At 36.3% G+C, this 23,057-nt stretch overlaps 1 protein-coding gene across 2 annotated transcripts in view; it reads right to left on the minus strand.

Annotated features, from left to right (window-relative positions):
- The window catches only part of SLIT2 (slit guidance ligand 2), a 356,666-nt gene that overhangs the window by 72,699 nt on the left and 260,910 nt on the right, over positions 1–23,057 (minus strand). Inside the window, exons 12-18 of one of the 2 annotated variants that reach the window (XM_082728506.1) lie at positions 15,676–15,747; positions 11,856–11,999; positions 11,580–11,743; positions 10,567–10,590; positions 6,908–7,058; positions 3,810–3,884; positions 1,889–2,032 (exon numbers count right to left, since the gene is read on the minus strand). In XM_082728506.1, coding sequence (XP_082584632.1) covers positions 1,889–2,032; positions 3,810–3,884; positions 6,908–7,058; positions 10,567–10,590; positions 11,580–11,743; positions 11,856–11,999; positions 15,676–15,747 — 774 coding nt within the window. The remainder of the gene's footprint in view (positions 1–1,888; positions 2,033–3,809; positions 3,885–6,907; positions 7,059–10,566; positions 10,591–11,579; positions 11,744–11,855; positions 12,000–15,675; positions 15,748–23,057) is intronic. The other variant, XM_082728507.1, reaches the window with a different exon arrangement.

A 23,057-nucleotide genomic window follows, 5' to 3' on the forward strand; every position in this document is an offset into this window, starting at 1 on the left:
TCTCAGAGAGAGTCCTGTGAGTGGAACCAGTCAGGAAAAAACAAAAACAAAAACAAAAAAAACAAAAAAAAACCCCACAAAAACACTTTAATAAGCTGCTTGAGTTGGTGTTATGCACTCGACTATATGCCCTTAAATTCATATGTTGAAACCCCAACCCACAATGTGACTATATTTGGAGAGAGGGCCTTGGGGAGGTGATTAAGGTTAAACGTGGGACCCTAATGTGTTAGGACAGTCTTTATAAGAAGAGGAAGGGACACCAAGAGCTTTCTCTCTCTCTCTCTGCACACAGAGGAAAGGCCATTAAGAACAGAGTGAGAAGTTGCCATCTACAAGCCAAGAAGAAATCTTGCCAGAAACCAACCCTCTCAGCCCTTTGATCTTGGACTGGTAGCCTCAAGAGCTGTGAGAAAACAAATTTCAGTTGTTGAAGTCATCAGTCTGTGGCATCTTGTTATGGCAGCCCAAGGCAGACTAAGGTAGGTGGGATATGGACTCCTTCCTCACCTCCTTACCCTCCACTCCCCATCCCTCATGCTGCCCCTTCCAAAGAGAAGGTTCCCCTAACAAGTAGTCCTTCGACTAGTATGCAACAAAGGGGCTTCTGCTTGCAGGATTCATGTTTTGTTGTTGCCTGAGGCACCCTCAGGGAGGGGACCAGGGGCAGGAGTAGATGGAGCCACCTGGGGTGTATTTTCTCTGCTCTCCCCTCCCCTTTCCTCAGTATCTCCTCCATAAAAAAGGCTAAAGGAATATGTGCACAACATTTTGAAGGCACTCAAGTTAGTCTATGGGAGAGCTGCAGACTGGTTCTACCGGAAGTGAAGTGCCATATTCTCCCCGTGAAGCTCAAGGAGCACACATCTACGTTCACGAGCAGAGATTTTTCAGTACGATTTGAATTTAGGATGCTATGAAGGCATCCACATGGGCAAGGGAAATGGTCTTCTCCTTCTGCACCTGATAGAGCGCAGGCAGGGGACTTCTCGGCTATCAGATCCCCTGGCAACAAAGGGGATGGTTAGGAGACACGACGGAGCTTGGACCTCTCTCCACTGCAATCATTATCAGTGGCTTCTTGGTTACAGGTAGTTTCCTTGGCGTCTAACCAAAGGCTTCCAAGTTTGGGGTTGTGTCTCTTCCAATTTTCAGGTTGCCACTTTTGTCAAACATAATGCATACCTTTGAGATCATAAAAACTAAACATATGTATTGTAGAAAATTCAAGTAACATAAAGTGTTGTTTTTGTTATTCAATGCAATCCCTGTCCTCTTTGGCCAAGAAATTTTTTAAGAAACATATATAATTTATTTTTCCTAACCTCCCTACTCCTGAGCAAGTAGACATACCTCTTAGCATGTTTCTTTGAAATAGATAGTACAAGATCTATCATGAACCAGTCTCTCTTTTTCACTAAGACCTTATGGAAGCGAAAGAAAGTGGTTTCCAGAAAAACTTGGTTATTCTGCCACAGGGTTTGGATTGGATTCTGAAGTTTGAGCCCGGGGGCCAAAAGCAAACATTAGATGGAGGTTGAGGAACGGGCAAGAGGATGAACATTTTGAAGCAGAATGGGGACAGGGAACATACCCCTACAAACATTGGAAAAAGGGCAATCTGTTTGTTGAGGAATCAGCAGCCAGGAGACAGTCTTGATCTTTGGCAAGCAACATACTGAAGTCAAGGGTGTTTGAGTAAGGCACTGTTTGGATGCACAAAATGTGTGTGTGTGTGCATGTGTTTTGTGCTTGCGTGTTTGTGAGAGACAGAGAAAGAGATGGGAGGGTCAGAGGAAGTCTGCACAATTCCCCAGCCTGGAATTATAACGACCAGTGAACTACAACGCTATGGTAAAAGAGTCACTATGCAGATAAGAATACTTACAAAGTTTTCAGGCTTTCTAATCCCTTGAACATCTTATGCTGAACATTTTCCAAACGATTACTTGTGAGGAGTATTTCATTGACACCAGATGCTCCTTCAAATGCTCCTTCTTCAATGTCTGTAATCTTATTGTTGCTAAAGTTTCTAAATAAGAAAAAAATTGTTGAAACAAGACTTTAAGCTATTTCTTTTTTCTTTTAAGATTTTATTTATTTATTTGACAGACAGAGATCACAAGTAGGCAGAGAGGTAGGCAGAAAGAGAGGGGGAAGCAGGCTCCCTGCTGAGCAGAGAGCCTGATGTGGGGCTCGATCCCAGGACCCCAGGATCATGACCTGAGCTAAAGGCAGAGGCTTTAACCCACTGAGCCACCCAGGTGCCCCAAAGCTATTTCTTTCTAACAAAGAGGGCACTGAGGCAACATGCTTGATTATTTTCTTCTAGTGAACAAGGTTTTTCATGATTTCCAAGCTGTTGGCTGCTCACCACACCCACAGCTCTGAAAAGACACCCCTTCCTATTCCATCAAGTCAAACTGATGATAGTTCTGAGGGACAATGTCAGCGGTAAAAAATAGCAGCCCAGTCAATGTCAGATTGTCTGCAAGGGCCCCCAGGAGTATAAAATTCTTGAGGTCAGGTATTGAGTTGTTTAAACTTTAATGTTCAACATGAAGTTTAATAAGGAACTTTTAAAGTAAGTGTCCCTGATAAAAACTATTAAATTAATTAATGACTAAAAGAAGGCTGTTGTGTAGAGAGAAGATGGATGGGTTAAATGTGTGAGGATTTAGCTTGCATCAGAAATGTATCTGAATATGGGTTTGTTCCCAGTCAAACCTCTCACTGCATCCAAACAACCCGTATTTTGGATGATACAAAACACAACATTGCTTGCCCAGAGGGCAAAAATATCCAGGTGCAGTAACACCTTCCTATAGGTTCTATCTTTCTCTTTCTCACTGTTCACTCCAAGATAAGGAATGACCCCAGAACCAGGGTCATTTTTATTTATCCTTTTATTCCTCCATAAACATGTGCTCAGAGTAGTTCCTCTATAAATATGTGCTGAATTGAAAGGTATGAATAAAATGAAAGAGCAATCAATGTCAGTGAAAAAGAGAATAATCAAACAGCAAGAAACTCTTTGGGAGGCGGTATGATATGGGGGTCAAGTGCACAGGATGTAGTTTGCTCTGCTGTGTGCAATCAATGTGACCGAGGATCATTTACACATAGACAAGAACAGATATTACAGAGCAACCCTCCTTTTCTCCTTTTGGTATTTCCTCTTGTATGAAGGTTGTTCCGTTGGCCTGATACTCCTGACCTCTGTTCTGACCCTCCCTCCTCTTCAGGGAACAGGAATACTGCGTGACTGCTGTTGGAACTGCTGAGTTTATAAAGTTATTTTAAAATATGAGTTGTGGATATGTAGTAATACAGATGAGCTATCAAGTCAGTTTACCAATCATTAATTTTGACTATCTTCTAATGAAAGTTTAATGAAGCAAAAAGTCAAATAGTTGACATGAATGTGCTGAAAGAGATATAACAGTGTGGTTTAGGGAACAGTAAAGGAAGTTACAAAACACTACTGAGCCCATTTCTAATGAGCTTAGATTGCCGAATCCCTGCTGTGGCCACATAACAAACCAGCTGTCTGAATTAAAGTAAGACACAGGGGCTCTGCTACAAAAAAATGTGGTTGGCATCCTAGAATACATAGAAAAGAGGTGGTTACTCAGGCTCCTCTCAGAAATTACCCTAAATTCATGTCACAGGTATTCACTATAGGGAAATTTCTCCAGATCTTTTATAGTTCCCAATTTCCAAAGAAATCTGAATAAGACTGCACAGGGCTTTGAAAAACACAGCAAAACACCAGAGAGATTTAAAAAGGTGGCTAATGCACGGCTTACATTTTACGTAACTGTGGAAGTTTCTTGAAGATTCCTGTAGCTTCCAACACCGTGAATTCATTATTATTGAGACGCCTCAGAAAAAAAAGAAACAAAAGTTTCAATCACCAACAGCCAGGAAGGGATTAAGTTTAATTTCTTTTACAGAAATATAAGGTCATTTCATGATTATTCTAAAGTAAAACATAGAATACATGTCACAGAAAGTCTGTGGAAGTATTGATTTTTCCCCATTTCACTCAAAAAAAATTTTTAAAGATACTATTTATTTTATTTGACAGACAGAGATCACAAGTAGGCAGAGAGGCAGAGAGAGAGAGTTAGGAGGAAGCAGGCTCCCTGCTGAGCAGAGAGCCCGATTGGAGGCTCCATCCCAAGACCCTGGGATCATGACCTGAGCTGAAGGCAGAGGCTTTAACCCATTGAGCCACCCAGGCACCCCATTTCACTCAAATTTTAATGAGCAAAATATTAAGAAGCTCACAGTAAAGAAAACCAGCAACCAAAATTCAAGGCCAGCTCTCTCATTCAGAAATCTGTAGAACGAAGTTTCTCAAACCTTGCCCCAAACTATTTTTACCCCAGAAAGCATTTTGGACCATTTTTTCCTAATCACTTGCTCCATACATTTTTTACTAACAGCTTTTATGATATGCAATTTATATGCCATAAAATTCACCCTTTTACAGAGTGCAATCTAGTGGTTTTAGCTTATTTACAAAATTGTGCAACTATCTTTGCTACCCAATTTTAGGACATATTCATCACCCAAAAGAAAAATCTCATATCCATCAGAAATCATTGTCAATTTGTTTCCCTCCCTGCTTCAGTCCTTGGCAACCACTAATTTACTTTCTGTCTCTATGGATTTTTCTATTCTGGACATTTCATATAAGTGAAGTGATAAAAAATGTGTCTTTGTGTGCCTAGATTTTTTCACTTTACTTAATGTTTACAGGACCTATCCATGTTTAGCATACATCAGTACTTCATTCCTTTTTATGGCCAAGGAATATTCCATAGTATGGATATAACAATTTGGTTCATTTATCTATCAGGGGATAGGTATTTGAGTTTGATTATCATGAACAATGCTGCTGCCAACACTGGTGTACATACAAGTTTTTGTGTGGATATATGTTTTCAATTCCTTTAGATATTTATAATGGTATAAAATTGCTGGGTTACAGGGTAAAATTATACTTAACAATTTGAAGAATAAGCAAACTGTTTTCCAAAGGTGTGTCATTTTTATATTCCCCCAGCAATGTATGAGGGGTCCAATTATTGTTTTGTTTTTATGGCCCTTCTAGGGAATGTGTTACCTCACTGTAGTTTTGATTTAGGGTTCCCTAATGCTTGATGATACTAACCATTTTTTAGCTTGATGATAATGAGTGCATTTGCTTATTGGTCATTTGTATATCTTCTTTGGAGAAATGTACATGCAAATAATTTGCACACTTTTTGACTAGGTAATGAACACCTTTATTGCTGAGTTGTAATAACTCTTTATATATTCTGGATATAAGTACCCTATTAGATATTGATACATAAATATTTTCTTCCCAGTATTAATTTTTAAATGTATAATTTACAAAATTCTTAATTTCTTAAAAAGCACACAAACTTTCCTAATTACTAAATTAGATGCTAGTGCTGTAATTCTTAAATGTCAGATAAGCCTACTTAAGCTGTTATCTGCTAGAAGATATAAATTAAAATATTATTTGTGATAGTATTAGAAATATATACAACTCCTTACATGACCATTGCAATAGAGTTCAGGCCTTTTACTGTCTGAATGGTCTCCACACATTTCAAAAAATCCTGAAGCTTTGAAATAGATTCAAAAACTAACAGGAATAATAATAATAAGTATCACTATAGCCATAGGGCAGTTTATGTCATCTCTTTGAAAGCATTACATTATTTTTTTTATTTTTTTATTTTATGATTATTTTTTAAAAGATTTTATTTGTTTATTTGACAGAGAAAGATCACAAGAAGGCAGAGAAGCAGGCAGAGAGAAAGAGGGAAGCAGGCTCCCTGCTGAGCAGAGAACCCGATGTGGGGCTCGATTCCAGGACCCTGAGATCATTACCTGAGCTGAAGGCAGAGGCCTAACCCACTGAGCCACTCACGTGCCCTAGCATTACATTATTTTTAATTATTTAAATTGTGTAAGATGCATTAAGTGACAGGCATGAGTTTAGGCACAGTGGGAGCTAAACTATAGAACACAATCCCTGACATCAAGGAGTTACAAGCTAGTGGAAGACAAAAGGATTATACAAGCATAAAAGGACAACCAACTTTGCAAAGCAGTTAATAGCAAATACCAGATGGTGCTATATATAAACGTTGCTAAGATGTTCACAAAACAATGAGATTTCACCAAATTTCTCTTGAATTTTTAGAACACTAGCATGACTTTTATAAATAAAGTCACTAAAGGCAAACCATACTTGGCATAGAATCTACAGATGATTCAACAAACATATTTTAGCACCTAGTATGTGCTAGGCTTGAGGTAGGGTTATAAATAGAAACTGATCTTGTTGTTCTTCCAGCTCTTCCTATGCTATCCATTGTTCAGGGAAAAACTATCCTCTGCACTTTAATACTCCATAATCACGGAATCCTTCCACTTTCGAGTCAGTGAGATAATAAAGCCAATAAAGTCTCTCTGACTGAATTCATAATTAACAGAGATTCAAAATGGTGACTCTCCAACTACTTTTTTGTAGTTGCTGCAAAAGACTGTATACCTTAGAAATCTATTACATGTTTAGAAATGGGTGCAGGCATAAATAACACCCAAGAAACAAATATCAAAGGAATGCTCTTATTATTAGCATTATTAAAAACTAACTGACTTTTTGAGAGGTAAATTAATTTCTGTAGTCATGTCTTGGACCAGAAAGATGAAGTAAGATAGCCTCTAATATATCTTTGTACAAAGAAGAGTTATGATCATGTGCGTTAATTAAAATCAATGTAATTCTTGAAAATAAAAGGGAAAGAAAAAAATTGCAATGCTATGCTGTTTTCATTCCCTCCCTCCCAACCCAGATTTTGTTGGGAGATGAACTCACAGCTCTGCAGTATACTGGGGAATGTGGTCGGGGATTTTGATGAGTTTTTGATTGGAGCAATCTACTGTGGTTCCTTCACAGCGGCACTTTTCAGGGCAAGCCAAATCTGCAAAGCAGTCCCCACTTAATTTTGATCGATAATCTTCTGTGCCTATTGAGGATTCAAGGGGAAAAAAAAAAAAAGATACTGAGTCTAAAGGTTAGAACAGTTGTTAATTTGTAGGAAGAAAAATAGTAAGATAACTATAGATTATGCAGCAGGGAGACAACTTGGGGAATTTTTGGTCAATGGATGTCAGGAGAGGGTTAAAACAAGGGCTTGGAATTTGCTGGAAAAAAGAGTAACCAGATTCACAGGACAGGAAAACATTAATAGAGATGAGCTTTTCACAGCTGTACTTTCTGCTGATCCAGTTATGAGCCATTCTAGCCTAGTTGACAGCTAATCATACAATGGCTATTAATTGTTACAAAGTTTATTTTTTTCTCTGAGTCAGGAATTTAAAATGTATCCAGTAAGAAACATATTCCTATATATCATTTTAAATTAGGGCTTTCAAGGCAAATAGATGTACTCAGGTTTTTAATTTTTCTATGGTCTTATATTATTCTCTCCCTCTCACATAATCTTCAGAAACGCCTAAAAAAGCCCTCTTTTTTCATTTTGATTTTATAAAAGGAGACAAGTAAATCCTGATTTAAGCCTCAGCAGCTTGTCATGCTGTAGAAAGCTGCGTGACGTTCCATGGTGCTTGACGGAACCATGTTTTACTCATACCTGGCAACCACATGGTTAGATCAAGCACAACAGAAAATCTCGCGACATAATCACTACACCATCCACTAGGCCAAGGGTAAGACCGAGAGGAAAGATGAAGGGAAGCAGGAGAAAAAGCTACAGACGTTCTGGAAACGTAATACTGTTTACATGACATGCATTCTTCCCGCAGAATGTTTATGACCATAGTAAGAGTATTACTACCGAAGATTTCCTGGAAACACAAAGAAGGGGCTACACTGAAAGGTGCCTCCACTGTTCCTCAGAACTGCAGAATGGAAACAACAGCTTTCGGGAACAACATCCAGGAAGAAGTTGAAGGTGAGCTACAAGGACAACAGAGAAGCTCAAAAGATCTGTAGTTTCTTCTTGAAAAAAAAAAAAAAAAAGGCGCAAAAGACCGAGACTAGAAGAAGGTACATCAGGATTGAAAAGGGAGGACATTATGTTTCAGATCAGACACTTTTACTTACAGCCAAAATGGTGAATTCCTGCAAAAGTAAAAATCACCAAGGAGGAAAGAAAGAGTAATCTCAATTAAGATTATTCAACATATATAAAACTACCGAAGGTCTCTTCCTTCTTTCCTTACTATGGCAATTATAGGGGGATGGCATAGTATGACAGCCATCATCATGCTTTGCAAACGATTGTGGTACTTTTTTGAAGCACAGTGCTCTTACAGGAAAAGCAATGGCATACGAGATGCACAGCACAAATTAAGTTCTTGTCGATTCCTTTAAAGTGATGAGCTCTCTGCAAGATAGATTTTCTGTTGAGTTATTACTATAATATCTAGAATGCCATATAGAATGGTAGTAGGCAAGTAAACATGCAAACGTAAGTGAAAAACAAATCACGGAGATCTTCAAAAGCAAATACATCTGGATTAAGCCTTATGTGGTGGCTTACATGCTTTTTAATGACCTTTCCAACTTATACATAGTGTCACTTAGTGGAAATGAAATCAGAACCTCATACAATTGCAAAGCTGAGTATGATCGTTTCATTAGATTTGGCAATTAATGCCAGGGCATTTACTATGGAACTGTTTTCCTGTAGTTTTCATTTTAAAAGTGAAATGAAGAAATACTGGGAACAGAGGGCTAAATGACAAGTACATTAGGTATCTTATATTTAAAATAGTCTGCATTCAATGAAATGACAAATGATGTTTCTCTTATGGAGACTCAATAGATAAGCTAGGGAATTTAATATAATCTAGGGGAAAAAAGGAGAGAAGACCAAAGAATTCTTCCAAGTCCTGACTTCTGTTGCTATTGCTTTAATGTAAACTGAATGATCATAAATTATTGACAATTAAGCCATGATATCACATATACAATGTATTTCCAAAAAAACCTATTTTGACTGCTGTCAATAAATAGGCAAAACTGTATAAGAATTTATGAAAACATTTGGACATTGGATTTTTAATTTATGAATCAGAAATATTGATTTATAAATTACTAATAAAGTATATTTAAGTGTAATAGATTGAATAATTTGCTAACAGTTCTATTAACTACCACAATTTGAAAATTTTACTAATATTAAAGTTTTATCCTACAGGTGTTGTGGTGTTTAGAATATGGCTTTTTTCTGGGTTAAGTAATGGCTATCAGATGACTTTCTGCTTAATAGTGAGGTAAAGATAATGAATTTTAAAGATTCCCTATGAAGGCCAATCAACTGTTCTATTCAACATGTTACTTCCTATGCAGCCTGTGTAATATATAACTATTATTGATCATTCAAGCTCAAAATAAGAAGTAAAACAAAATCTGTTATACACATAAAATTATTCAAATTATAATTAAATAATGGCAAATAACACATATCTCCTTAAAATAAAGACCGAACCCAGAACTCTTCTTTAAAAACCAGTAAGGTTTTTGCAAACTAACACCGTATAGAATATCTTCTTATTGGTAGCTGTTAAAATATATGATAGTCTAGGATATCCCCAGGAGATGGTAAATGTAGCCAATCAATTACTAACATATACTTTTATACAATGGTTTAAAACAAACAAGTCAAGAGGCATTTTACACAATTGGCAGGCAAGGAAAAAATAAACATATTTCAAAGAGCTAGTTCCAGAATCATCAGCCTTGACAGTGTTAAGATTGTAGTGGTAAAACATTTCAATTACTTTTCTAAAAAATATTTTATTCATCTGCTTAAATTATTCAAGACATTTAGTGCCCTGGAACATCTGAGGCTTTCAGGATGTCTGTCAGTATTGTTTTTGTGGAGTTACTCTGTCACTCCAGGTCTGTAACAACATTGACTCACAATGTACAATTGCAAGTCAACAAGCAGGAAGTTGCTTTTTTATGTGAAAAGTGAAACAACAGTAAAGCAAAATAAAGTGAAAAGGGGGCACTTTTTTAGTACAAAGACTTATGTTAAAAAAGTAAATTTCATGGTTGACAAAAGAATTCTATGTGTTTTTAACTGATTTCATATAGAACTGGCTCTTTGACAACAAAAAAGGTCTGTCTTTAAAACCAGCTCAATAAGCTATATTTTAAAAACAGGTTGAAAGATCAGATATACAACATAAGGAGAGAAAATGATTTAAGTAGAAGGCTATAGGTTCAGATATTTTAGCTACTGTGAGAAATTTTAGATAATGTGCCAAAGTGAGAGAGGAAAAAAAAGATGGGGGTTTAATAATACATATGTCTAACATCAGAAGCTGCATGCAAAGGTCAGATTTTCAGGAAACAGCTACAAGTGATCTATGCAGAAGTCAATCTATCTACAGAGTATCCACTGTACTTTCAAACACATGCATATCAAAGTTTCAGAAGCTATATTTTATAAGGTGAGGAAAGGGTGTCTGCCATTAGTCCTACTACCGAGCAAAACCTACCTGGAATGAAATACTGTTCTTTAGCTAAATAAAAAAAAAGAGAAAAAAAAAATAGAAGATGCACCTGAATGTCAGCAAGCAGAGATATGAGTTATATTAGATTAAGAAGGGACTAGAGGTACTATAGATAATTAAGTGAATTATATTCACAGCAGTGGCTGAAGTACAATAATGTACAGTGAGTAGTAAATGTCTCTAGGACCATGGACAATAAACAGCTTTGTTTTGATATTAGCTTTTTAGTATGAATTAACTGCCGAATGTGAAATACCCTGGAAATGGTTAGACGGCATACTACTCAAAACATACAGAATATATTTTAGCATAAGAACATAGAAGAGATGAGACCAAAGCAAATAGTAAACTTCAATAAAGTAAGCCTTTTATATAATAGTAACTCAATGGATCTATATTTGGCTTTTTATATACACTACTCCCAAAATCCTAAAAGATGGCCTCTTGGTAGAAAAAAAAATTATCCTCACATCCCTATTTAAAATAAGAGGGTGAAAAGTAAGTAAACACATTTAGTGTGCGAAGCAAGGGAGCAAGGGATCGGGAACCCCCCCCCCCCGACTTCCGAGCCAGATCAAATCACACTACCAAGTCTCAGTTCACTTTCTGAAGAAATGAGAACAGGATTTATTACCTTAAGTTTCTCAATGGAGAATAATACAACAGACATGAGACTTAACAGACATAAAAAGGATTCTGAGCTTGCTAAAAGGCCCCTGTTTAGGTTGAACCCTAAAAATACAGTATGAAGTATCCAGGCATCTTTTTCTGGTGGCTGGTAGCCTATTTGTTATGTTGGATATAGTGTTAAAAATATTACATATACGAGTGGTATATGAATGGTATCTACGGCTCTCTTTATTTTGTAACTAGACAGAAGAAAAAGAAGTATATTCTACAATGTTTGGTAATTCATCTGAAGACCAGCTGTCTCTAGGTCTCCATAACCACTGTTTTGGTAACACAGGCGAAGTATCTCACATGAAGTAAGAAATTACCTGAACAACGGAATTTCTTGCTTTTGATTTGTCCGATTCTTTTGTTTGCCAGACGCCGGGGGCTGGTGCAGCGGGCACCACTGGTCTCAATGGGGTTGGTATGGAGATAATCCGCCAGCCACTTGAGATGGCAATCACAAATAAAGGGGTTCTGGGCCAAATGCCTTTCAGAAACACAGACAGAATACTTTTACACATGACTTGCTATGAACTCAACTCTCAAATTCACAGTGAAGACAGCAGTCATCGTATTGGATCCAAGCCATATATACATACATGGTTTGAATGGCCCGGAGAGGTGAAAAAGTCCCCTTGGCAATGGTCTGAAGCTTGTTGTCGTACAAGGAGAGAAGGTTCAAGTTGTGCAGATCCTGAAAAGCATCTACCCGAAGGCAGTTTATCTTGTTGGCATTCAATAATCTGTTTGATCAAATAGTTGTAGAATTAAAGTGTAGCATCTCGTTAACCCACCTTCAAGATTCTGTCCTTCTTGAGAAATACAAGAAACCAAGAAAACATTTCTCTGAACCTTAGTACTAACATTTTAACTGGAATAATTTAGGTATCACAGGTGGAAGATATGCCAGATAAAGCAAGGGTCATGTGGTTTAATGAATGTCTACATCTAGTGGTACTTACACATTTATTCAATAAAAATTATTCAACATATTCTCTGGAAGATGAAGAGGTAAGGCAGTGGACAAAGGTGAGTGAGACCTAACATCTGTCAAGGACACCATAAAAAAATGTCATAGAGCATTAATCTCTCTAGCTGCTCTGAGAAGCAGTTCAGGCAATTTTCAAAACTGAAGCCGGAGTGAGCCTTTTAAAACACAGATCACTTTCTCTCAAAGCCAGGCAGTAACTCTCAAATCGTTCTGAGTGAAGCCAACATCCTGACAAATTGCCTCAACACACAGTAGGACCATTAGCACCCCTTTCTGAACTCCATGACCTCCAAGTTCTCTCCCCTGGATACTTCAGCTTCAGTCTCCTTGTTGGGGATCTCTTCGTAGAATGTTTTCTTCCCTGCTGTCTGACTCTTCTTCTTTGAGTCTGTTGCCATCTTATCTTCTCAGTTCAGCCTACCCTGACCTCTCTCTTCAATACAGTCGCCTGTGGTTGCCCCACCTCACCCTCTAGCACACTCAATTTCTTTGTTATGATCTGTTTATTTCTTCTATTTTCTTAAATACATATTTCTCTCTGTTGCCTATGGTTTATTTATTACGTTATTGCTGTCATTTCTGTTTCCTCAAGACAGGCATTCTCACTTGTGCCTAGCACATACAAGGAGCTCCATAAATATGTTGTTGAATGAATGCTTTAGGATCCTCTTGGGGAGTGACACAGTGCATAACCCTATTAAAGGCCCTGGTCCTGCATTATAGATATTCATTTAACTTTGCTTAACAAAATATGCCAGAAACCCATTTTTTTCCCCCAACATGCTATCAATAATCCATTTCAATATTCTATGGAACTGTGGTTTACAGATCATACTTTGGCAAATGCCATTCTTGTAGGTTATATGGGACCATGTCTGAGCTTTTATGCATGTTGGACTCCCTTTGGGAATACACTTGCCCTGCCCTCCACCTTCTTTAATGCTCTGTCCCATCATGGCTGCACGGGAAGCTCACCTTTTCCAGAAGCTTCCACCCAAGTCAAGTATTTCTTCCTCTAGGTCCCCAAGGAAGTTATTCAGGGCTACTTAATCTTCACACCTCCTTTCTATAAGCCTACATGTTTGCCCAAAGGTGGATTAGTGCTCTCCGTGGGCAGAGAACATTTTCTGATACTTTCTTCTCTATTAGCATTTGCTTTACTGCTTGGATACTTAAGGCTTGAACAAATAGTACCTCAAAAAATACGTGCTCTGTTGTTTAGGTTTGTATGCCTTCTTATTCAACATACTGAAAAATGATTTTCTTTTTGGCCACCAAGAATCTCTACTTTTAATTAATATAGGATATTTCTTCTGCCTTACTTTTTTTTTTTTTTTAGGTATCCACACACATGCAAAGCTGTGACTTCCTCGAGGTAATTCTTTTCTCTTTTTCTTTAACCTCCCTTTAGGACTTGACTTTTTGGCCTTCTCTGCGGTCCTCAAAATAGTTTCTTAAAAGCTCAGGAACTGGTTTCAGGTATAGACTGGTAATCCCATTTCTCCATTCTGTGCCACAACACAGATCACACTGACGATGTTCCCTAATCTGTCAGCTAACTGACGGAGGCAGAGAGCAGAAATAAGGAGAAGGAAAAAGTGGGGAGCACTGAAGACAATTGAAGAAGGTGCTGTTTTGAGGATTTTGTACTTACTTTAAATGATGTGGTCTGCAAAGTAGGAGAAAAAGTGTTGCACGCTCTACTTTCCTTTGCTTCTTGCATGAACCTACTTCTTTTCCCCAGTACCTCATCTGTTCAAGCAAATCTAAGATGCTTAGCCAAGTTCTCAGCTAGCCAGAAAGAGAAAATTGTGTTGCTTTAGCCCTGACAGGTTTAGGAATAGGCCTTAATCTAGAGATAAAATATTAGACTGAGGGACAAAGATAGCTTTTTAAGGAAGATTCACCTGCATACAGATCCCATGGTTTATTACCCTGGTTGTTACACCAGTCACCAGTAAGTATGTGTGGAAGGAAAAAAGAAGGTGCTACTTAAATGTTAGTACTAGACAGGCCAGTGATAGCAAGAGATTGCAAGTAAATGGCAAGGATAATAGTGCTAGGAGAATGTAGAAGAATGACAGAGAAGCAAATAAAACACAGGCCTTCCTGGCCTACAGCATCTGGCTATACCTATAATGTGTATAATGTATAGTCATTCTATTAAAGATCAGAAACAATATTTGCTGAGCTCACCTCAAGAGTTAAAAAATAATTTGAAACCCAAATAAAGACATTACGTCCTAAAGATCAGTATTTTTCATAACTTACGGGTCTGTTGTAAAATCAATTTATTGGGTTGTACAAAACTGAAGATATAGAAAGAGAAAGATCAGAGAGAGACAGAGAATGCAATAAAATGAAGAGTATTATACATAGTAAGGGTAAATATCGTCTTGTTAGCAATTTGCTTCATTTGTGTGCATCTGTGTGTGTTGTGTATGAAAACTGGGTTGGGATTTAAATACATTTCTGGATAATGATGAAAATTTAAAACATGAATACTAGGATATAATTATAACATACATTTATCCAGTAAGGAAAAAGATATACATTTGGGAAATCTGTGGGATTAGGAGTAAGTTTTTGCCAAATCGATAATAGAAACCCCAACACCAAGAAATGTATACACCAAAAGAGAAAATAACATTTTAAACTTGAGAATTTTAAGGCAGACTGACTATGAACTAGTTGAGAGAAGACAGTGTATCACACTCATCTTTGTATCCACAGCAACCCCAAATGAAGAACTCTGTGTATGTTTGTTGATGTGAAGAGAATTTGATGATCTAAGATGGCATTTTTTTTTCAATTCCTTTTTTATATGAGCATTCACTAAAATACTTGTGGTCAGGTTCTGTTTTTATACATATGTGTATAGTACATTCTTCTTTTGAGACAAAGGATTGGTAGCTACTGTCTAAGCAGAATGGTTTTTAGAAGACACAGGCCAGGCATTGACAGATTAGTTTCTGAGTAGACACCAGTTGAAGTGCTCCTTCTGTGTTCTGGCCCTCGGCAACCACCTCTGGGTTCGGGGCACAGCATCCCAGCCTTGTCCCTCCTGTGGCTGCTTTCGACAAACACGGATAAACCTATCAGTACGTAACTCTCCTTCCCAACTATTGTGAAATCAAAACAGAGGGTTTCACAAAGGGCAGGGACAGCACGAGCTTTTAATGACAGAGTAGCCAGGAAGCCTACATTTGTGACAGGGTGGACAGAAAGGTTTTGAAACAACTTCAAAGTGCTGTGTCTTCAAATAAATAACAGTCATCAGTATTAGCTGCACCAGACTAATCTTTTCCATCTCATTAAACTATGTCATTTGGGGTTGAGTCTTTTTGAAGTCTCCATGAAACCATGAGAGGTACACTGACTAAAATACAATGCTTGGTTCAACGGATCAGAAACCACCAAATACTTACAGTAACTGTAAGGAAAACAGTCCTTCGAATAAACTTTTTGGGAGTTCTGTGATTTTATTTCCATAGAGAACACTGAAAAAACATGATTTAAATGAAAAAAATTAGATATCAAGCCAGCATAACAAATTGATCTATCACATATGTATCCAGGCATACAGGAGGTTAGTAAGCACTCCATACATCATAAAAGCTACAGCTGAGTAAACAAACTTCAATTTGCAAATGCATTTTTTTCTGATTATAGATCATATATACGCTCATAGCAGAAAGTTTAAAAATCACTAAAAACCAGGGGCGCTGGGGTCACTCAGTCAGTTAAGCGTCCAACTCTTGATTTCAGCTCAGCTCGTGACCTCAGGGGCATAAGATCGAGCCCTGGGTTGGGCTCTGCACTCAGTGGGGAGTCTGCTTAAGATTCCCTGTCTCCCCCTCCCTCTGCTCCTCCCCACGTCCACGTTCTCTCTCTAAAATAACTAAATCTTTTAAGAAAGAAAGCACTAAAAAATATTAAAAAATAACAAAAATGAACACAATTCATAATTTTATTGTTCTTTCTTAGAAGTGTCCACTGTTCAATTGCCATGTTTTGCCACACACACACACACGGTTCATACATAATGAGGGCATATTACAGCAACAAAAGAGAACACTAGGAATTCATTGCTCACTAAAGGAATGAGTTTTAGGCTTATCATACTGGTAAAAGGTGAAAGGACTCTAGATAAAGGTAAGGTTTCTGCTACATAATGTGTATGCCTGGGAAATATAAGATCTGTAATGTAAGAAGATGATCACTAATATTATAGAAATATTTTTGAAATGTACTTTTCCCCAAAAATATGAACAGGAATTCATCCTCATGGTACCCACCTCTGATCAGCCACTAAGGGTAGCCACCAAGGGCAAGGACATGGCTTAGTGCCTTCAGTACCCCTGGCACCTAGCACTGATTTAAGAATGCAGTGACACTGTAACATTGGATTGATGAGTGATCACTGTTGGATGAGTGAGATGAAGAAATAAATTATCAAGGGGACAAATTATGGAATAATTAACAAACTGGGTGAAATGAATAGCAGTGTTTTGGCTCATCATATTGGCTATTAACAATAAGCTTGAAATGATGCCTATCTACTTTTAACGCCCCAAAGGAGGGAACTACAATTATGAAAAGATAGAAATTATAGTCCTTAGGGGGATAATACGGCAATATATATCAAATTTATAAATATATAAATTATATTTATATAAATATAAATATATATCAAATTTATTAAAAATTATACTTAGTTTCACTCTTAGGTGCTTAAGAAAATAATCAGAGACAGACAATATTTTATGCACTAAATGTTAGTCCTGATATAATGTATAACAATGAAAAGATAGACACAAATAAAATGTCTCCAAATTCCAAAAAAGATATTAGTTAAAGGCATATTTCACACTGAAAAAAATCATATTTTGAAGAGTATTTAATAACATGAAAGTGTTGATGTTATAACGTTAAATTTGAAAAAAATAATAAAGTAGTATATTATAGTATGATCTTAACTTTGTTTAGAAAAATATATACAGAAAAAGCAGAAAATCTCTGAATGGCAGGCAATATGATATTCAGAGTTGATTTTAATTTGCATCTATATATTTTTCTTTATTTTTTATATTGTCTGTAATGATCTTATTTCTTCTAAATGTGAGAAAAATAATTTTTTGGAAAGGACATGAAGGATGTCATAATATATAAAGGAAAAAGTTGAAATAAGAATCTGAATAATATGTTTGGCAGCAGTACATGATTTTTGTTTGGAAAGGGAGTAAATAACAATACAAGAGAAATGAATATGAGTGAGGGAAAAGCTGTTGTTTCCTTTTAAGATGTCAGTGAGAGGTGGGATGTATTACAATATAGGAAAGAAATCCTCACGTGAATAAACAAATGAAGCTGGACACTATATTGTATAAGGAGACATTCCATTTGTATAGATCCCAGAGGTATAGTTACATAGTATAACAAAAAATTCACTTGTGCAGAATACAGACGCTTTGTAAAAGGAAAATCAATTAAAGAAGAAACCATTTTAAGAAATCAAAGAATAAAAGCAAATTCCGTATTGTCAGGGTCAAAGAGGTAAGGGAATTAAAAAAGGATAAGCAACAATAATTGTATTATTTAAGGTCAGGAATAAGAGAAAAGAAGCCTTTTGGAAACACACATGAGCAGATCAAGGCAGCCATTTTTCAGGATATTCAATGCAATACCATTCAACCGATTAATTTAACAATAGATATCATATACTTATTATGTGCTAGCAGCTTTACTAGGTTCTAAGCTTGGTGTCCAATTAAGCTGAATCCAACTGTTACTTGTTGAATGATCATTTGCCCGTGCCACCAGACTAATAAAAGTGAGGTGAATGAAGTATTATTTCAAAGAGCAACCCAAAATAGCAATTTTGAATACCTAAGAAGTTTTATATTTTGAGCCCACTAAAATGCAAAAAGGAAGTAGGATGCGTAGAAATTGTGGAGGGCCCATAAAAGAATTAAGGAGCAAGTTTGAAACTAGAAATAAACTATAAGAAAAAATGTGGAAAGAACACGAATACATAGTAACATGCTACTAAATGATGAATGAATCAACCAAGAAATCAAAGAGGAAATAAAAAAAATACATGGAGACAAATGAAAATGAAAACTTGAGGTCCAAAATCTTCAGGTCAGAGCAAAAGCTATCCTAAGAGGGAAGGTTATAGCAATGCAGGTCTTCCTCAAAAAGCAAGGGAAAATCTCAAATGAATAATCTAACCTAACACCAAAAAGAGCTAGAAAAAGAAAAAAAAAAAAAAAACACAAATAAAACTCCAAACCAAAGAAAGAAGGAATAAAGATTAGAGGAGAAAAAAATGAAATAGAAACTAAACAATGATAGAACAGATCAATGAAATAAGGAGTTCCTTCTTGGAAAATCTATAAAATTGATAAACCTTTAGTGAAACTTCTCAGAGGAAAAAAGAGAGAGACAGAGGACTCAAACAAAATCAGAAACAGAAAAGAAATAAGAACTGATATCACAGAAATAAAAAGGATTATAAGAAAATAAGATGTGAAACTATATACCAATAAATTGGAAAACTTGGAAGAAATGAATAAATTCCTAGAAATATACAACCTCCCAAATGGAATCAGGAAGAAATAGAGAATTTGAACAGACCAATTACCAGCAATTAAATTGAATCAGAAATTAAAAAAACAAAAAACAAAAAACAAACCAAAAAATAACAATAACAAGAAATCCCAACAAACAAGTCCACAACCAGTTGGGTTCACAGGTATATTCCACCAAACATTTAAGGAAGTGTTAATACCTATCCTTCTCAAACTATTTTAAAAAATAGAAGAGGGAGGGAAATTTCCAGATTTGTTCTGAAGTCAGCATTACCCTGATACCAAAACAAGATAAAGACAGTAAAAAAAAAAAAAGAGAGCTACAAGACAATACCTCTGATAAACATGGATGCAAAAATCCTCAACAAATGTTAGCAAACTGAATCTACTAAAAAAATCATTCACCAAGATCAAGTGGGATTTATCCTTGGGATGCAAAGATGGCTCAATATTTGCATAGCAATCAGCATGATACATCACATCAACAAAAGAAAGGGTAAAAACCATATGGCCATTTCAAGAGATGCAGAAAAAAGCAACTGACAAATTACAACATCCATTCATGATGAAAACCCTCAACAAAGTTGGTTTAGAGGGAGCACACCTCAACATAATAAAGGCTAACCAAGAAAAACCCACAGCTAACTTCATTTTCAATGGTGAAAAACTGAGATCCTTTCCTGTAAGGTCAGGAGCAAGATAAGGATGTCCATTCTCACCACTTTCATTCAGCGTAGTACTGAAAGCCCTAAACCATAGTAATCAGAAAAGAGAAAGAAATAAAAGGTATTCAAATTGGTAAGGAAAAAGTAAAATTTTCACTATTTTCAGATGACATGATATCATATATAAAAAAACCCCTAAAGATAGCACCAAAAAACCATTAAAACTGATAAATGAATTCCATAAGGTTGCAGGATACAAAATCAGTATACAGACATCTGTTGGTTCCTACACGCTAAATAATGAAGTAGAAGAAAGAGAAATTAAGAAAACAGTCCTATGTGCAATTGCAGCAAAGAGAATAAAATATCTAGGAAAAACTTAACTGAAGAGGTGAAAACCTGTACTCTGAAAACTACAAAACACTGATGAAAGAAACTGAAGACAACATAAATGAAAAGATAGTCTATGCTCATGAATTAAAGAGTAAATATTGTGAAAATGGCCATGTTACCCCAAGCAATCTACAGATTTAATGTAATCTTTACTATCAAAAAACCAACAGCATTTTTTACAGAACTAGAACAGATAATCTTAAAATGTGTTTGGAACCACAAAAGACCCAAGATTTTCAAGAAATCTTGAAAAGGAAGAAGAAAACTGGAGGTATCATAATCCCAGATTTCAAGCTAGACTACAAAGCTACTGTAATCAAAACAGTATGGTACCAGCACAAAAACAGACACACAGATCGACGGAACAGAATAAAGAGCGCAGAAACAAACCTGTGATTATATGATCCATTCATCTTTTACAAAGGAGAAAAGAATATGCAAAGAGAAAAAGAGAGTCTCTTTGGCAAATGATACTGGAAAATCTGGACAGCTACATGCCAAAGAATGAAATTGGACCGCTCTCTTATACCATACACAAAAATAAACTCAAAATGGATAAAGGACCTAAATGTGAGACCCGAAACCATAAAATTACAATTACCCTGACAACAGTTACAGCAACATTTTTCTAGGTATGTCTCCTGAGGCAAGGGAAACAAGAGGAAATATAAGCTATTGGGACTATATAAAAATAAAATGTTTCCTTTATCAACAGAACTAAAGGCAACTTACTGGATGGGAGAAGATATTTGCAAATGACATATCAGATAAAGGGCTAGTATCCAAAATATAAAACAAAACAAAAAACAAACAACAAACCAAACCAAACAACCAAAAATCAAAACAAAACAAACAAAAAACCCTATACAATTCAACACCAAAAACCCCCAAATAATCCAGTTAAGAAATGGACTGAAGACAGGAACAGACATTTCTCCAAGAAGACATACAGATGGCCAACAGACACATGAAAAGATGCTCAACATCACTCATCATCAGGGAAATGCAAATTAAAACCACAATAAAATACCACCTCATACCTATTAAAATGGCTAGGATTAAAAAGACAAGAAACAACAAATACTGACAAGGATGTGGAGAAAAAAGAACTCTTATGAACTGTTCCTGGGAATGCAAAATGATGTAGCCACTGTGAAACACAGTATGGAGTTTCCTCAAGAAGTTAAAAATAGAACTACCATATGATCCAATATTCTACTACTGGTTATTTACCCAAAGAACACGAAGACACTAATTCAAAATGATATATGTGCCCCGATGGTTATTAGCATTATTTACAATAGCCCTGCTATGGATGGAAGCAGCACAGGTGTTCATCGGTAAAGGAATGGATAAAGAAGAGACGGTTATACATGCAATGGAATACTTCTCAGCTATTACAAAGAACGAAATCTTGCCATTTGCAATAACACGGATGGATCTAGACAGTATAATGCTAAGTGAGATAAACCAGTCAGAGAAACACAGATATCATGTGATTTCACTGATACATGGAATTTATGAAACAAAACAAATGAACAAATAGAGGCAAACCGAAGAACAGACTCTTAACTACAGACAGCAAACTGAGAGTTACCAGAGAGGAGGTGGGTGGAGGAATGGGGGGATACGTAAAGGCATCAAAAGCATACTTATGATGAGCACCGAGTAGTGGACAGAACTGTGGAATCACTGTATTATTAACAACTGTATTGTTAGCTATACTGGAATTAAAATTTAAAAAATAAAAAGGAAAAAAAATGATTAAGAGGCAAATAATTTAATAGTTTGTTCATTTGGGACTTTTGCTTTAAAGCTTGGCTCGAATAGCTTGAAGGGAGGTCAAGTTAGGAGATGTATCTTATTTACCATGTGAAACTATTATTTTCCCAACAAATCATTGTTTTCGTTAGGATCATATTAAAAAAAATAGATGTTTGTTGTTCATGAGACAATTGGAGTACTGTCAATCATAAAAATATTATAGTAAATATTAAATGTGATGGGAATGAGATTTCTGTACAAAAAGGTATAGAAATACTAGAGCTGGTATAGTTTTCTTACACACAGTGAGATCAAAATGGTAACAAGGAAAAAGGAGTGAGAAATATAAAAAATCCAAAGACCAGAACAGAGAAGCTGGATGAGAGTCAAAAAAATTGGGCCAAAATCCATAAAAACGGGGAAAAGACATGTCATCACATAAAGATATAAAGTGCAAGAAGGCCAGTGAGTATTTGGGCTACATTCCTATGAGGCAAAGAAAATTTTAAAAGAAATTGAAAGATGAAAATGAATTTAGCTGAGAAGAAAATAAATACCTAAGGGATATGGATAATATCATCCAACTACCAACAGTGACAAATTGGGTAGCTTTTCTTAGACATAAGTTATATTCAGCATACTGTATACAGTGTACAAGTGTGCTGATCAAGAATTATTTTATAGCCCATTGGGCCAATAGGGAAATCTTAAGCAGCTCTTGTACCTGATACCAGAAGGAAGGCTAAGAATTCCTTTTTTTCCTTTAAAGTTTTTTTTCCTCCTTCTAAGTTTATTTTATTTATTTATTTTTTAAAAGATTTTATTTATTTAGCAGAGAGAGACACACTGAGAGAGGGAACACAAGAAGGGAGAGAGGGAGAAGCAGGCTTCCTGCCTGGTGGAGAGCCCAATGCAGGATTTGATCTCAGGACCCTGGGATCATGGTCTGAGCCAAAGGCAGACGTTTAACAGACTGAGCCACCCAGACACCCCAAGGCTAAGAATTCTAAGTCAAGTTTCATCCCTGCAAGTTTCAATGTTAAAACAGTGGAGATACCAACAGCTGGTGGCCAATCTTTGAATTCTCCTTTGCTGTTGAAAACTGGCAAAAGACAAATCTACTACTAAGAGGAAAAAAAATTCAAAACAGAAACCTATAAGAAGGTTATCATGAAAAGGTGTTACAGGCAGACTTCATTATTCAAATAAATGTCAGAAAGCTATACTTACAACATTCAAAACAATGTATATCTGAGAAATAAAACACTAAGCAATTTTAAAGAGAATATGATAAAGAGAAAAAAAGAGGTTGTTACATTTTCACTGAAAACTAGTAGTTAAAATGTAAGGTACTTAGCAGTTAACACCATTTAAGAAAAGACTGCATGGATTGTT

This window comes from Mustela nivalis (assembly GCF_964662115.1).
Source record: "Mustela nivalis genome assembly, chromosome: 4".
NCBI lineage: Eukaryota > Metazoa > Chordata > Mammalia > Carnivora > Mustelidae > Mustela > Mustela nivalis.